The sequence below is a fragment of the Leiobunum rupestre genome, chromosome 1, assembly GCF_980474605.1.
Source record: "Leiobunum rupestre chromosome 1, qqLeiRupe1.1.hap1, whole genome shotgun sequence".
NCBI lineage: Eukaryota > Metazoa > Arthropoda > Arachnida > Opiliones > Sclerosomatidae > Leiobunum > Leiobunum rupestre.
Genome location: NC_143384.1, coordinates 10,921,038 through 10,939,259, shown reverse-complemented (window position 1 = coordinate 10,939,259; position 18,222 = coordinate 10,921,038). Strand labels below are relative to the sequence as shown.

At 34.1% G+C, this 18,222-nt stretch overlaps 1 protein-coding gene across 1 annotated transcript; it reads left to right on the top strand.

Moving 5' to 3' along the window:
* The first annotated feature begins 85 nt into the window (after positions 1 to 85).
* LOC149961079 (putative inhibitor of apoptosis) lies at positions 86 to 3,232 on the top strand. The gene is made up of 2 exons (XM_090155010.1): positions 86 to 553; positions 3,119 to 3,232. Exons 1-2 carry the CDS (start codon positions 86 to 88, stop codon positions 3,230 to 3,232), a joined length of 582 nt encoding a protein of 193 aa, XP_090011136.1.
* The last annotated feature ends 14,990 nt before the right edge of the window (positions 3,233 to 18,222 follow it).

The window sequence follows — 18,222 nt, the reverse complement described above, 5'->3', positions numbered from 1 at the left end:
CTAGTTAGAGATTTTAGTTCGGTAGGAATCATTCGATCGCTAGTTTACGAAGGTGTCAGACTAAATTTTTAACTTCCTCTAAAAAATGAATACCCTGGCGAAACGAGTCGCTAGTTTTAAAAAGTTCCCGGTGGAATATATGGACACTCTCGAACTGGCTCAGGCGGGCTTCTTCTTTATCGGGCATAAGGATATCACTATCTGCTTCTGGTGCGACGGTCTGGTGCGGGATTGGGAGCTGGGATCTAACCCCTTACATTGCCACACCGCCTTGTTCCCCGAGTGCGAGTACGCCAAGCTCGAGTTCGCGAAGCTTCAGGAGACCTACGATGCCCAACTAGGCCCTATGAGGTATGCGGACGAGCGGTTGAAGACTTTCACCAGTTTCCCGCTAGAGAAGCCGTGCCACATGGAACTCACCAACGCGGTTTTTTTCTACACCAACTTTACGGACTGCGTGAAGTGTTTTTTCTGCGGTGGTGAGATCGGAGATTGGGGTGCGGAAGACGATGCCTTTCTGGAACACGGGAGACTATTTCCCGATTGCAAATTTGCAAAAAACTATTATTGCAGGAACGTCTTTTTAAAATCATTCATGCTCAACATCGCGTAAAATTTGACCTCGTTCCCGTAACTTTCTTTTTCCTCGATGTAGAAGATCGAACTAACTATTCCTTATTAAATAATTTCCATTTTAAAAGAAGAATCTCCCTAATTAATAATATTTTACAGCCTATTTTATTAAAATATGTACAGAAAAGTGTAATAAAAAATGATTTAGTACAATATTCGTCTCGTTATTTTTTTCCAATACATTTTAGGTAAAAAAAGATAGGTAAGTATAGGTATCCATAAAATGAGGTGAAGTTAGAGGGCTCCATAATTTTGGATCTATAAATTCGGTGGGTCTATAAAAATCGCTCCATAATTTTGGATCTATAAATTCGGTGGCTCTATAAAAAATCGCTCTATAATTTTGCTTATCTATAAAAAATGTGAGACCTTATCTATAATTCTGGTTATCTATAAAATCGCTCTATAATCTTGCTTATCCTTGGCCAGGCCTATTTCTCTCATTTTGGCTTCTAAATAAAGAAAAATTAGATTTGCAACAATAAACGACGGTTAGTCGTACTTCTGTGGTTAAGTACCAGTCCAGAGACTCCCCAAAAAGGCACGGCAGTAAGAGCAAACCAGCATTTACTTTCAAAACTACAATAAGAAGACAGACATTTTAGTGATAGCAAGCTTCATAGGAATTGAGAGATTCATTATTCTTGTCATCGAGCTAGACCCAACTCACCTCTACCCGATAGCGGGTGCGCAAAAGGATTCAAACATGACAGTTCAACCCCAAAAACCATGATTATTTATTAAATAACTAAATAAAAGACATCCTACAACTCTTTAATATCGGCGTAAAACTGACGAAAACGTCTTTTTCTACCGAAAAATTGAATTAAAAGCTACATGCGCAATTTCTTGCGTGTAACCATAATCCCAGAAGTAAATTAATAAATTTTATTGAAATGAGCATGAAAAATGGGAGGTATTTTCATTATTGATTTATCTTCATTTATTAGGTTACTCCCAGTGGCATTATTTCCTTAAGAGAAACCACTATGGAGGTATGGGTTAATTTGGAATAAGCACGTACTTTTAAGTCACACGAAACGGCGAAATAGCGACTGCATTTTCAAATAACCCTTTTTTTAAGAGGCACAAACACTTAGTTGCGATGAAAAAAAAACAACATACATTACCTGTCTCAGCTAGTTTCAATTATACAATTAAAAAGAAATTGAGGACGGCCTATCCAAATACGACATTGTAGAATTTAGTCATATTGAAGTAAAGTGGGATACGCGATATACAAAAATGCTTTTTTAGATTGAGTGCATAATTAAAACGCCCTAAGCATGGGGAATATAGGGGACTGATTACTTTCGTTCATTTACTTTTGATAGTATTGTCAACTGAATAAAATTCATCTTCATGAGTTCTACTTAAGTAGTTTTCCCATTTTAAACCAAATAATTTTGGCACGAAAAAAATAGACGTCTTTTTCTTCGCCATTTATTGCATTAAACACTAGATTAACAAATTTCTGACTTTCATAAAGTTACATTACTCTCCCAATGGAATTCAAAAAACGTTATTTTAGCTTGCCCAACTTGTCACATTTTCAAGTCGTAATTTGTCAGTGAAAAAGACGTCTATTTTTTTTCACGCCAACGCTATTTGTACGTTTTCGGTGACGCTCTACAATTTTCTTATAGCACCTAGCGGTTAAAATTTAAATTTTCAAAAAACTGGAAAATATTTTTCGATTTAGATGCAATTTTGGTAGAAAGTGTTCCCCGGCACGTATAATGTATAATGTGTCAGAATTTATAGCCCGGTGTACCTAGTAACAGATACCATACCACCGGAGGCCTATCATCATAGTGCCCTACGCCGGCGTCCACCTAGCCCGGACAGGTGACAAATCCCGCATGGGTAGTAGCACCCTACTACTGATGGTCGCACCTTTGACGCTAGCCACTCAACCCAGCAGAAGGTGCAGCAATGGGTGGACTAATTCCCACGGCGCACACAGCAGTGGGATACTTATAAGGTACAGTACAAATTTCAACTTTCTAGAAAATATAGTTTTTGAAAAAAAAAATACTTTTTCGAGCTAAAAAAAGCACCCTGTACATATCACAAAATGCCAAGGCATAATTTTATCACCGTTGTAAACTTTTAGGCCACTATTTATCACAGTTAATAAAATTTTTACAAAAAAACTAAAATCTCTCCCAGATTCAGGGTACTATATTATAATAACAACATGTTTTATCTTTCAATATTAAGCTGTATTAACCGTACTAAAATACTGGATATGTTTTTTTATTCACTTGTTTCCACTTCATCTTTGCCATTTGCAAAAAGTGTTGTATGCACCCTTTTTTTCAACTTCTTCTTTGACGACATGTTTTGATAGTATTTTCAACCTCTATTTCCTTCACAACTTTCAGGTTTGCGCTAACTTAAACAGCATCTACGAATAAATAACTGAAGTCACTTTGCTGAATTGATAAAAGTCTGGTAAAATCAATCATATCTATTATTACAGACTTCAGCTTCAGATCTTCGAATGAAAATATGTCATGAGCACCCTTCCAATTGCCAGAAAGAAAAATCTCACGAGAACGGCGCTTTCTCATTTTTGCTCTTGTTGAGTCCTTAAAATTTTTGGTTCCCCACTTTGCAAACTTGTTTATTTGTTATAAAATATTTAAATCTAAATTTAATTAAAACTATAAATTAGTACAGTGACCTATGCTAGTCTCACAATTAGACAGATAAAGTGAAAAACCGTTGAAACAAAAAAGATAAATGAGCATAGCCTTTCTCTATCACCCTGACTTAAGTAAAATGCTTGGACAATTCACAGCTTCCGTTCTAGTTTTATCTTCCAAAAGCTACCCATCAGTATTTTAAAGTTTCAGTACTTTTTGTTTTAATATTAGGCAAGCCAGAAGAACCTAAGTCCAGTTTTACCCCAGCAAAAACAGAGTCATCCACAACCTTAGTAAGCCCTTTCAAATTGGTATTCATATCACACCTACCATTATACCTCCCACATCTTCTAAGCCAGGTACACCCACACATTCCGAATCATCAACTCTTCTTATAACTACTTAGCATTCCAATTGACCAGCCTCATGTAAATCCCTTTCATCAGAGTCACCACTCTCTTCAGCTATGTGTTTGTCAGACATAATTTTTTTCTGTCTTAGCCTTTGCCTCTTAGAATAACCTGTTAATGTTACTTAATTTAAATAGAAGACATACGCATGGCAGTCTGTTTAAATTTTAATAAAAATGTTTAACATATCTTTTCAAATATTTTGTAGTAGCTTTCCTTTCGAGCTTGATTCTCGAAGCTCTTTATTTACTGATCAGTTGTAAAAGCGCTTCGAGCTCGAAAGCTACTGTAAAATATATTAGAAGAATTGTAAATTTTTTTAATTAAAATTTGAAACAGACTTCCATGCGTATGTCTTCTATTTAAATTTAGTAACATTATACCGCTTCCATGGACAATAATAGTTTTAATTTATCCTGTTCATATTTGCAAGGCGACTTTTGCTGTTTTTCCTCCATTATGCCCAAGACATAAATATTGGCGGTACTACCGAAGAGTAGGCCTATGCTTAACAAGCCAGGAACTTTATATTATCTAATCTTCTAATCGTCGTGATAAATGAATTTCACACACAATTGTTGCTTAAGAAGAGATTAAAGACCTTTAGGAATATGAATCCAAGTCGATATTCTTAACAAAACCGACTAAAATATATGATATAATCCCAATGACTCCCTCGTGTTGATTGACTACTTGATTCAATTTTTACCTCTAACGGTGTTTTTAACAGGTTTACCGGGCAAGCAAAGATTACTGTAGTTCAAAAACCACCAAATAAAAGGCAATATAAATATATTTCTTAAATTCATTACTAAAGAAAATAACTATTTAAATTAATTTTGAGAAAGACATAATAGTTAGACAACATCAAATAATATCAATATTTTAACAATATGCATTTTAAATAAAACTTTTTTTAATGGAGGAAACACATGGATATAACTAAAATCATAATTATTTTAATTCAAAAATTAAAAATAATTAATTAACAGGTGAGCTTTCGACCCGTGGGTCTTTGTCAAACTAAAGGGAAATATCCCTTGTCTAGAGTTATATACATTCACAATACAATATTATTAGTAGTATTCTTCCCGGAATTATTCTTAAAAATACATTTTAGATTTTTACCACCACTGCTCACTAATCTTATATTAAATTTACTTTTTAGTAATCTGTTCACAGTTTCACTTTTTTCTTTTTTGTACGGTAGTACTAAAACCGGAGTAGGATTACTATTCGACGGTGGGAAATGGTGATGTTTTAGGTTTTGGGATCGAAAAATACCACACTCTAAAAAATAAGCGATCAATTAGCGTTCAAAATTAAACACCACCATTCAATTTCGATAAAGCCTTCATATTGACGTTCAAAGTTTAACGCCACCATTCATTTTTGAAAAACCCATCTTATTGTGATTCAAAATTAACAAGCACCATTCATTTTTGATTACTCCTTCATATGGACCGTTCAAATTTAACTTTTACCATTTAGTTTTGATCGAAAATTATATTAACGTTCATTATTGACTACACCGCTCAATTTTGTTTGAACTTCTTATTGGCGTTCAAAAATTAACTGTATTTCATCCTTGTTCAATTATTACCTCTTTATTATTTAAATGCATAATTAAATTGATATATAAAACTAATATATAAAAATATAATATAATATATAATTTAATATTATAATATAATATATATATATAATATATTATATTATATTATATTATATTATATTATATTATATTATATATATATTATATTATAATATAATATAATATATATAATATAATATAATATATTTAATATAATATATAATATATCCCATATCAACTATAAAATAAATAATTTTTGGAGGAAGCTGAGAATCATCAGCAATTATTTATTTTATGTAACTAAGACTCCCGATCAGCGCGCCCTTCGATTATCCAAGGCCCCTTACCTCCCCCGCTTAGATTTCGCAGGCAGCGCAGCGGACTGTTATGTTTTTTGTTGAGATTGGACCGTATCCCCGCCTTTGGGAACGCTACAAGGTAACAACAGGCATCCTTACAAAAATCCTCCGCTCAAAATCCTCGTATCGTGTCAGCGGCGGCGGCGAAAATCAGTATTTTAAAATTCCGTTGCTATATATTATAGCAACGAAATAAAAATGACAATTGCATTTTGGCACACTGCAATAACTTTACTGGGCTTGGTTTTCTGTATAACTTTTCACATAGTTAATATATCCTAATTTATGAAATAGTTTTGAAGTTCTACTACTTGAAGCCAAAATAGAAATTTAACCCTAATTTATGATTGTGCATTTAGAAATCTCACAGACATCCACAAGTAAACGTAAAATAAAACAAATAAATTTATCTGTTTAGTTATGAAATCTGATTCGCAAGTAGTCTTACTCCAAAATATTTTTTTTTGCTAGGATAATACCCAAGGCACCACCCATAATTAAAATCACATCCTAATTATAACTTGTAATATCATTGTTGGCCTACTTTATAACGTTATTTATATATAACGGTTTGAATTGAATAGATTCAGAAGTACTTTTCTCCTAGTTTACTTCTGATAAAGTGTAAAACTACGAGCCTCGCCTCGGAGTCTGAAGTCCGAACGTATAAAAGACGCTGTTTTCGAAGCAGCGCCAGCAGTAACCCGTTGGGAAAGATTTTCCCCTTTGAGTCATTGGCGTTTTTTCGGCTAAAGAATTTTCCCGCGCTTTTCGAAGGGGGGGGGACGGTTGTTAATCACGTGTTTTTCGATGACCCCCACTTTAACATTTTTTCTCTCCCAAAACGGTCACGGTGTCATTTTATCATCAGTTAGAGGAAAACGTTGTACGGTTCGTTTTAGCATGTTTTAGTGACCCAGCGTAATGGCCTAATACTAACCCTCGACACAACGCAGTTTTAAGGTCCCGCGTACCCGCGGTTCGGAACTTTGGAAAGATATCAAGGAAAAATTTTGCTGGAGAAATTGCAGTTCCCGTGGATTTCTACTCGTCTGAATTAAGGCATTTCTATATATTTGCGTTTTGATTGTATATTGGTCTAGGCTGTTAGTTGTAGTGCATTGAACAATTGAAAAATAATTACCAGGATTCTGAAATGTTTTGTAAAATGTAAAGGCATATTTTATCATTCGTTTAGCATTGTTTATGTACGCCAAATTTTAGGAAACCAGTAAAATGGAAATAACTAAGCTTCAATTTAAAAACTTTCATTGACCCTAGTATTTATTAGGTCCGAAATTATTCAGGATATCGGTAAATTAAAAAAACTGATATATTTTTAATAAATTTCTAGATTAAAATTAAGTTATTACTATCGTTCTAATTCTATATTGGAAATATATATTTTCAAGAGTTTATAATATATTTTTTTTCGGAATGAGATATTAATTTTATAGTTTCGGTAAATAGTTCATTTATTTATAAGGAAAATTAATTTTAAAATATTTGTCAACTACCTAATTGTACATTGCAAAATTCCCAAAAAAAGAGTGTATAGGTATTAAAATGTCTTACCAAAATAAATTAAAATAATTTAGGATTAACGGTATATTTTTTAACGAAAATTTAACGTTTGTAATGTAAATAGTATAAGATTATAGCAAGGATCCTATAACATATAGGATCCTTGATTACAGGGAATAGAGACTTAGCACTTCGTAGCTTTGGCCATGGCCGCCATTGTGGTCATAATTTTTATCCCCACGATAAAAACTATTGAAAAAAAAACTGTGACGTAGCACTGCCAAGTCCCATTGCAAGTTTCAATCGCATGTTCAACTGGGGAATTTGAAATTTCCAAGGAAAAAGGGCTCAGGGTCAGGCTTGGAAATAAGCGGTGGTCACTGGGTCAAAGACCAGTTTATTAATTGCTCGGACCAGTTTTTTTATTCAAAAGCTAGGGGTTCACTGGTAAAATGTCCAGTTTATTAATTCAAAATTATCTACCGTATTATTAACCAACTGGTCTACGTGACCACTTAAGTAATTCAAGAGTTGGGAGTCACTGGCCAAATAGACCAGTTTAGAAATAAACCTTATTTCCAAGCCTGCTCAGGGTACTACACAGTCTTGTTGGAAAAAATTCCCCCCCCCCCTTGCATGGGTAGGGCTCTTAAGAACGGGAAGGCGGCCGCCGAACGCAGGTGCACGAAGCCCAAATATATCCTTAACAAAAAGGGAGATAAGTAACAGAGGCTAAGCAAAGCCCTGTAGAAGTTTTAACGGGAACTTCAGAATGCTTTGGCTGCACTGCCACGTTAGCTTGACGAAACTTCGGCAACCTAGACGTTCCCATCATAACGTCGCGTCGCGGGCTTAACCTCTCTAATAATAAAAAAACTCAAAACATTTAATCTTCATAAATTTTTACTGAACCAGCTTATATAGCATGGTTGTCCTATGGCAAAATTTAGTAAACGTTTAAAATGAAAATTAAATATATTTGATTTCTATATTAATTAATTTAATGCAATAATACAAAGTACGTGCGATATCATTTTTGGGATATGAAGAAAAAAAATGGGGTTATTAATATTTTAACATTTTAATTAGGTATAAATGGTTTTACCATAGGCGTAGGTTTTCAGGAAAAAAGTAGAAAACAAATATTATTATTATTTTTTTAATGCATAAAAAAATTAATTTAAAAAATATTTTAAATTTCAAAAAAGGTGTTTACTATATTTTGCCAAAGGACAGTTGAGGAGTAATAAGTTTCCTATTTTTTGAAAAGCTTAAATATTTAGTGTCATTTAACTATATGTATATGAATTACTAAGCTGAAGAGTAATAAATTAATTTGGTTTATATTGAGAAAAAATATTTAACTCGTTTTAAAAACTAAGGGCCCGTTCCAGAGGCGTTTTCAAAAGTCGCGTTTAAAAACAAGACTCGCGATTTAACGAAACCGATTTACCGAGACCTAGACTAGAGTTATAAAAACGCGTTCCAGAGACATTTTAATGAGACTTCGTAAACTCCCGCTCTCGTTATTTCGCCTTTTTTTCTCCGAAGCTCCGCCCACGGCTGTAGCCAATGAAATGCTTTAAATTTGGCGGTCGCCGGTCGGCAGTTGAGTGTTTTCAGAGCGAAACTGGCTAAATGTTTTGGATATAAAGAGAGTTTTCAATTATATATTACTATTTTTCATATTTTATTATTATTATATTTTGTTATTATTTTATTATATTTTATATTTTATCTTCAAATTTGACTTATTTACAATGGCAAAAAATAAAAGCAAAACTGGCGAAGAAAGTGAGCAAAGGCGTAAGAGATTCAATGGTAGGGAAATAGAAGCTCTTGTAGCAGGATTGGAGGCAAGATTAGGGTTAGTTAACAGGGAAATGGGCATAGGGAAAAAATATGAGAGCAACGAAGACGTAACGAAAGCTTGGGACGAAATTGCCAAGGAAGTTTCAGCAGTCGGAATGGGTATGACGAGAACAGGCCCTCAACTAAGAACCAAATGGTCCGACTTCAAAAGTGTAGTGAAGAAAAAGGCTCAAGAAAATATTAGGTCCAAAAAAGCCACTGGAGGGGGTCCAGCCTCTTACGATGAGCTGTCACCTCTTGAGCTCAGGGTTGATAAATTAATTGGCGAAACGGCAATTAGAGGGATAGCTGGTGGTGATTACCGCATAGATACTGCAGCTATAAATTTCCAAGTATGTCATGCAGTACACAATTTATAGATATATACATTTACAAGTAATACATTACACATGCAGAAAAAAACATTATCAGTCACTGCCCACAATGTTTCCTACACTCCACCATCAAGACCAAGTACAAGTGCATATACCGGGACTCCAAATGCAGGAGTTTTTCACATAAGCCCTATGGATACACCACCAAGTGTTGGCAGTGGTGATGTTAGGCATCGCTTGTTGAAACGCCCCGGTAAAATATCATAAAAAATTGAATACGGGTTCCATTAGTTATGTGAAATCTTCTTTAGCTTCATCAATTTGTAATCCAATAACATCGAAAAAGAGTAGAGGGATCGAGTTAACTGCACAAATGAGTATAAATGGAAATGCGCTTCTTTTAGATTAGCAACTGCCTTACCTTAGATATATTTTCATAAACAGAAGAAAGTTTACCGTAAAACCCATTTCCAACTTATAGTGTCCCGGAGAGCTCCACTAAACATAAGCCAATTGCCACAAAAAGCCAAGTGCCATACCAGTAGCCCATCAGCGGTCGCAACAGTCCAATCCAAGTAGCGGGACTGAAACTTTAGATAAGGCAGCGCAATCTGTTGTTTACAATCAGGAGAGGCTCAACGATATTTTATCATCAATCCTTAGTGAAATGGGCAATCAACAAGAGCAGAGAGTAAAAATTTTGAAAGAATTCTCAAATCATTTATACAACACTAACCTGATTCTCATTGGTATTCATAATGCCGTAGTGCCTGATGAGTTCAAAATTAACCCCTCCTCAAACTCAAACATATAATTTGCTATCATTAAAAATATTATTAATACCCCATATAAACCCACGCTCTTAAACATATTGTTATTTTGAATAATTAATTACTTTGTTCCATTGTATTCTGATATCCCAATTCACTTTTTTCATTGTTCAACTATTATGCGAATCACTATCAACGGTTGTACGTTTCTTCTAGATATTTCTGTCAGCTGATGTTTTCTTTATCAAAAAGCTGTCTCCATCTATTATTTTTTTTCGTAAATAAATAAGCCAATTTCGCGGTAAATTTGAATTCTGATTATATGTTTTATTCCTTTACAATAATTTTTTTGGAATATTTATCAATTGAGCCAGGGAAATATATATAATCTATCACTGAAGCCTATATAACATTTTATGAAATAATTAGACAGCTATTAACAAAATGGAAGTTTAATAGAGAGTTTAAAAGCGAAGCAAATGCAAAAAATCAAGGTGTAATACAAGGAATAACCAGATAACAAAAAGAAAAATGTATCGTGAGAAAATAACAAGAACTTTTGGCACAAAAAGTTTTGGGAATTGCAGGTAGTTGACTTGAGATCACCAAACGCTGAACCCCTGACTACCTCATTGAGAATTTTTGTAATCCTCATTATAAAGTGGGGGAGGGGGCCAATTTTAAAAATTAGAAAAATGTTTAAGTTAATTTAATTTAATTTCAAATTAAAGTTTAAATAGAACACTTGCAAGGCCATGCAAATTCCATTTGAATCCAATTGGTCTACTGATTCCTGCGATGTTCTAGGTTTTCGACCAATTGGTTTAAAATGTTATTAGCACGAGCTTGCAAGCGTGGGTTATGGGGCTCGGGGGCAACACTTGCATCATCTTGTCCATCTTCTACCATTGACTCGGGCATTTCCACACCTTCATCAAGGTAGAAGTTGTACAAAATGGCGCAAGCGAGAACAAATTTACAAACTTTTTGAGGTTTATACAACAAATTCCTTCCGTAGTCACTCAACGCGCGCCATTGAGATTTGAAGCGACCGTTGCATCTTTCGATGCAACTTCGGGCTCTTCTGAGGCGACGGTTGAATCTCTCCTGCGGCTGAGTTCCCGGATGGAGAATGGGACGCATCAGCCAAGGTTCCAGAGGGTAGCCACTATCTCCAATGAGCCATGTTCCCTCTGTATCCATTGAGGAGAGACGGGTCCTGAGGTCGCAATTCGCCCATATGCTTGAATCGTGAGTACTCCCAGGCCAGTCCGCCACAACGTCCAGGATTCTAGTGGTGGAATCGCAAACCTATGTGTTATAAATTTTAAAGAATTGTACAAATATTAGAAATGGGGAAACATATTTTTAACTACACAATTTCAATATACAAAGTTATGGCTTACCAACTGGACGTTGATGGAGTACCGGCCTTTACGATTCAGATAGACATATGAATCGGGAGTACTCGGTTTCTGGATGGGGATGTGGGTACAGTCTATGCTACCTAGGCACCCAGGAAGACCTGCCTTCTCCATAAAGCCTAGCTTTGTACGGATGATCTCTTCCTGGGTTGATGGAAATTTTATGTAATGATGCATACGACTGTTGATAGCCGCTGTCACACGACGAATGATGCGGCTCACACTAGATTTAACTGTTCTGTGTCGATAATCATTCGCCGTGACCCACTGAATACTCCCCGTCGCAAAAAATGCAAGCATATGAGGATCTGTAACAAGATAATTTCATTATACAATTGCTCCATTAGTGACTTTTCAAATACATTAAAACGAAAAGACTACAGTTAAATCGTCCTTTTTTTCGTTTTATATATATGTATATTTAAATATAAAACGAAAAGATCAGTCTTTCTCTTCTCTTCGTTTAATTATTAATTAATGATAAAGAAATTCTTACTTGCGTAGCAGAATCAATTGGAAGACCTCTCTGTGTTTGGTGATCCAAATCAGGTCTTAGCATTTCCCAAGGCTTTATAAATACCGTTTAAGGTAAACGGTAATGTGCCAAAAATTCTTCATTACTTAAATCCATAGGATTGGGTCTCTCACGATACATTCTTTCTCTCTGTACATCTGGTTCAACATTATTTACAACTTGATTTATCGCATTTGCTTCGCGAAGGGCCAAAAGAGCAACGTACTCGGCCATTTTGGTTATAACAACGGTTTAGCAGGAAATTTTACCGCCTTCTACTACCCACTGTTTTTTATTTATCTCATATGACAGGTACACACGGCTCCATCTACACTCTACATTTCACTCATACTCGGTTTGGCGGTAGATTTGATTTTTTTAACAAACCTTTCGATGTTCTGAAGTATTTTTTGGATGATTACTTATCATTAGGAGACAGGAAAGGAATTAATTGGTCTTTTAATGACCACTACATTTAAAAATACCAAAGCTACTTCAATAAATAAATACGTGTTGGTTAGAAATTGTAAATTGTTTTTATTACAAGGAGACCAATGTAATAAAAAACTACGGGTAATACAAAAATAATTTAACTGTTGATATTTATATGATTCGACAAACACTCTACTTAACAATTCTGTGTCAATAATAATTCGCCGTCTTTCCAAAACAAATACGGTATATGATAAGTGGTAAAGGAATTTGTACCTGCGTAGCAAAATCTATGGGGCGTCTTCAATTCGGGCCTTGGCCATTCCCATTTGTAGCTCAATAAACGCGGTTTCAGGTAAATGTTTGATTGGTAGTGCCAAAAATCCTTTTTTTATATTCAATTCATAGTATTGGGTCACTCGCGATACATTATTTTCAGCGGGACAACTGTTTCGATATTGTTTACACCTTGTTTTATCATGTTAGCTCGAAGAAACTCCGCCGCCATTTTTTCACTATTTTCGCCTCCGAACGCGTTAACGAGAGCTCCGGAGCTCTCGTTGAAAAACAAAACTTTTTGTCTCGTTCAAATGTCTCTGGAACGAGTTTTTGAAAAAGTTTCATTAATTAACAAGACACGCCCCCTTTTTCGTTAGTTAACGAGAATTTTTCGTCTCTGGAACGGGCCCTAAATGGATTGATTTATCGCATGACCCATTAATAAAATAGGAAATATTTTTCTCTTATAGCTGACGCCAGAGCTTGGAATAAACGTGGATTTTAAATAAATTAATGGTTTTGAAATGGTTATTTTCAAATGCGAAATATGTGGACAGGAACGCCAAACCGTTTTAGCATGGCTTAAACATACTAAATTTCTACATAATAGTGTGAGAAATAGGAAATGTTGCTATGAAGGATGTTTTAAGGTTTTTAAAAAATACGACTCTTTGTTTATCGAAAACATTTAAAGAAGGGTCGTTCGTTAGTGCCAGTCCAACTAGAAGAACTTAATGTTACTAATTGTAATGAAGATAATGACAGCAGCAATTTGGATATCTTAGACAGTGAAGCTAATTTTATATCAAAAAAAATTTAATATGAGGACACTTTAAACAATTTACAGAAAGAGGCCGTCTTAATGATACTCCAGCTCCGTGAACAACACAAATTGCCTCTTAATGTATCTGCTAGTATTTCCGATAGTTTTGCTGGATTGCTAGAAAATTGTATCGAAGCCTGTGTCAATTTTACTACTTCTGCGGCAAATGAGAATAATGATAATGTAGGGGAAGTTTATGCGTCTAAAATATCACGTAGCGTTTTAGGAGTTGTTAAAAGCAACTTTCTTCTTGAAAAATATTGTAGAGAAAACCTTAATTTAGTAGAGCCTGTAGATTATATTCTTGGAACCGAAAGAGTTAATGGAAAATTAATTAAAAATACACTTAGTTATGTACCTATAATACCAGTTTTAAAAAATTTACTTTCTCATTATGACGTCTGGAGGGAAATAACAGAAGGTGAAAAAGACAATAGTTCACGTTTTCTAACTGATTTTGATGATGGAGAAATTTGTAAAAGTCACCCCTTGTTTGCTAAAGACCCACACTGCTTGAGACTTCATTTTTATTTGGTTGAAGTAGAATTGAATAATCCTTTAGGAGCGAAAAGAGGGAAGCACAAGGTTACCCTTATTTATTATATGCTAGGGAACTTAAATCCTTTATACCGGAGTAAATTGAGCTGCATAAAATTGGCATTAGTGGTCAGATACCCTTTTATAAAAAAATATGGCTATACTAAGGTTTTAAAACCCCTTTTGGATGAATAAGAAATATTACAGATAGATGGCTTTGATTTTAATGGAAAAGTTATAAAAGGCTGCATTGCTTCTGTTTCGGGTGATAATCTCTCCAGCCATAGTATCGGAGGTTTCCTTCAATCATTCTCTGCTGGACGAATTTGCAGATTCTGTATGACCAAAAAAAGAAAATATTTCTCATTGTTTCGAAGATAAAAACATGATTTTAAGAAATGAAGCTATTCACGCTTATCACTTAGAAGCAGTTTTGGAAAATCCAGACAACTCTTCAATCTATAGAGTTAAAGGTCCATCTCCCTTTTCAGTTTTGCCCCATTTTAATGTCACTGAAATGTTACCTCCAGGCGTTATGCACGACTTTTTTGAAGGGGTAGGGCCAAAAGCCATGAAAGTTATTTAATGTCACATTATCAAATCAGGTTATTTAAATTTGAATGAAGTTAATGATAAAATACAAAATTTTCCTTATGGTGGTTTGCATATAAAAAACAAAAGTGTTCCCATATCCGAACACATACTAAAGGGAAAGGTACCACTGCTCAAAAAAAAACTCATATATTTTTTTCCGTTAATTTTTGGATCTTCAGTACCCACTGATGATAAGTTCTGGCCATTAATTTTATCCCTTTGCGAAATTTCTCAAATTATAACAGCTCCGGTAGTAGATCTAAACTGGCTTCCATACTTATATGATCGCATAATTGAATTTCAAGAGTTATTTAAAGAAATTCCAGATGCCTCCTTTACACCAAAAATGCATTATCTAACTCACTACCCGAGATTAATTCGAGTGTATGGCCCTCTAATACGTCTGTGGTGTATGCGATTCGAGGCTAAACATCAGTACTTTAAATATATAGCAAGTGTGTCTAGAAATTTTAGAAATATTAGTTCCACATTAGGAAAACGCCAGCAGTTTCTTAAATGCTGGGAGCAGAGTAGTGAAAATGGCTTAGAAACTGGTGATTTTGTCAAACCTTCTAACATCATATTTGATAAACTACCGGAAGGACTCAAAATTATGCGCAGGGAAATTTTAACCATGGAATCTAATGTAGGACAAATTTCTTTGGAAATTTGTTACAATTCTGTTTCTTATAAAGTAGGCTTTTTATATCCTTTAAAATGCTCCGACGATTACGTGTTTTTAAAGATTTACTACTTGGTTAAAATTAATGAATTATGGCACATATGTGGTAGAATTGTTCAAAGCACAAAATATTTAAAACACTTTAATGTTTATACTGTAACTGAAACAAAACAATGGCACATTACGAATCCTGGTGATGAAATTGACAGCTGGCCTATGCAAATTTACAAACTAAATCAAGACAGTGTTGTTTGTCTAAATCATAAATTACTTATTTAAAATTGAAAACTCAAATTGATTTGTAGGATGGCTATTCTACGTTATCACGTGACTTGTGGACCAAATAAAAAAATATTTAATATATGCAATGAATTATGCACAAAAGAAGAATTTCTTAAGCTTCTGCAAGATTTCTTTAAATACGTTCGTTAAAAAACATCCAGGTGTTTGACAAGGAAATATTCGAAGATTGGATCGACCATGATCTTGATACTGATGGCCTAACTCCAAACTGAACATAGTTTTGGAAAAAAATGAGCAGACAGCTGCAAATAATACGCAAGTTACTTTTATCTTTGTACGAGTTTCTATATATAGAGATCGTAATGCTAAAAATTTTCAAATATGCCTCAACAATAATTAATTACCTAAATATTTAATTTTTAGGATCTTACAAGCTGGAACATCCGGAGACGTGAATGGAAACAAAAAAGATGTTTCTCCATCAACTCAGAAGAGCTGCCTACCGGATTCAAGCGGTTCTGGACTGTGCCAGGCAATTGATAAAGTGCCGAGAGTTTACATAATTCCAACTTTAAATAGAGTTGTCATGGAACTAATAAGAAACAAGGATCCAAAAATGTTCGAAAGAAAATATTCTAGTCAAATTGTCAGCACATTGTTTGAAGACATAAATAAATATACCTGGTAAGTTTATCTACAATACCCTCTATGACAGTGAACTCCATAAAATGCTAAAACCTTTGCAAATAACTTATCGGTCTACAGTGAGCTTGTGTTAAAATATATTTTAATTTTTTAGGTATCCTTCAACAATTGAATATCAGAGAGTAGGAGATTCTCTAATAGAAAAACATCCCTTTCTAAGAGATAGGCTGGCGTCTACCAACGGATATGTACGTATCATGAACTTACTCCATATGACCAAGAAGGAGAATTTTTAATTTTTAATATCTTTAATAGGGAACTTGGATAACGTCCTTGCAAAATAAATTTCGTCACGAACGATTAAATAATCCAGAGGTTCCAGAAATCAAGGCGAAGAAGGGTCTATATGCTCCCAAAAGGCCTTTTTAGGCGGCAATAGGAAAGGTTCTGGAGTCTTCTAACAGCAATTCTAAGTTGAAAAAGAAAAGGCTAATCCCTCTGGTAATTATATTTTCCTATAATTCTATCTTTATATTTTTGGTTTGGTTAATAACACACTTAAATTTGAAGATGGCGTCAGGAATGGCCGAAGATGATGACACGATTACTTCTCATTTAAAAGTTTTAAACAAGGAGATAGGAAAGGCTTCAACCTCAAGAAATGAAAGTTTAATTGAAGAAAAGATGTTTCGCACGGCGGTTTATAGGCAAAATCTTTCATTTGAGCTGACAGTTAAATTAATGACTGAGAAATTTCCCATTTTACTTGAAAGAAATCAGGTACAGAAATTAATATTTACTATTCTGATTTTATGGTAATTCTAATAAAACTTTCTTTTTCTTTCAGCTCGTAAAGGAGTTTAACCTGCTTCTAAATATCAGGTCTTCTGCGGATAAGATTTTACTGCACCATGTAAAACCAATTGCAAAACGAATAATTGAACTTACTCGAAATTCCAAAAATTCTTTCTGTCAAAAAATGCATTCGTTGTTGAAGAATGGTGAAGAGGTTTTAAGTCTTACGGCCTTTGAAGGTAATTATTTTGGAAGTGTTTACTCTTGCTAACGATATAATTTAACCTTACTTGAAATTATTATATATTATAGCATTGTATTGTATTTAAATATTTTTTAAACTTATTTTTCCTTTTACTAAATTTCAGAGAGATAAACCGTAGCAAGCTTACTTTTATTTCCTGCGATTTTCAACGACGATTTTGATTATTGGATCGCAATTGGAGTAAGTAAATTAATTGTTTCGAAAGTTTAATTTAGTACATATTTTAAAGTATCTTTTCTTTGATTAGCAACCAAAAAAAAAGCACGCCCACTCTAGTGTTTACCGACGAAGATTTATTTTCATCAACGTTTGAAGTTAATGTCGAGGGCATCCATTTTGAAATAGATTCTATACTAATGGGTGTAACATCTTTATTTTCGGCGTATTATGCTTTCCAGATGGAATATCCTAAAGATCTAGCCAAAACACTAGAATATTTTCAAAAAATAGTTTTTAAAGTTGATTTAACAAAATTGTCTCATGCTGTCAGTAAAGCTGTAAACAAACTTTCTAAACGTTAATTAATGACTTTGTAACTAAATTTAATTGTAACTTCGTTGAAGTTAGTTTTTAATTTTTGGAATTTGTTTAAGAAAGTTTTTATCAACTATTAATGGCTGGTTTACAATTGCCAGAGTGTGTTAAATCCAATTTGTAAATTATTTGAATGCAATATCGCGATTATTTGAGTACAAAAATCGCGATAATTTAAATGCTAATCCAACCCCAATTTAAGGTAAATAATGCGCTTATTTTAATGCTACTATGTTTTCTTGAATAGTAAAAACAGACAATTCGAACGCAAGTATACGCCCATTGGCACAAGAAACACATTTTTGAATGGAAAAACGTAACTATTTAA

Coding starts and splice junctions, on each gene's coding strand:
- LOC149961079 (XM_090155010.1), top strand. CDS start 86: ATGAATACCCTGGCGAAACGAGTCGCTAGTTTTAAAAAGTTCCCGGTG. Junction 554..3,118: donor TATTTCCCGATTGCAAATTT/GCAAAAAACTAT, acceptor CTATTATTACAG/ACTTCAGCTTCAGATCTTCG.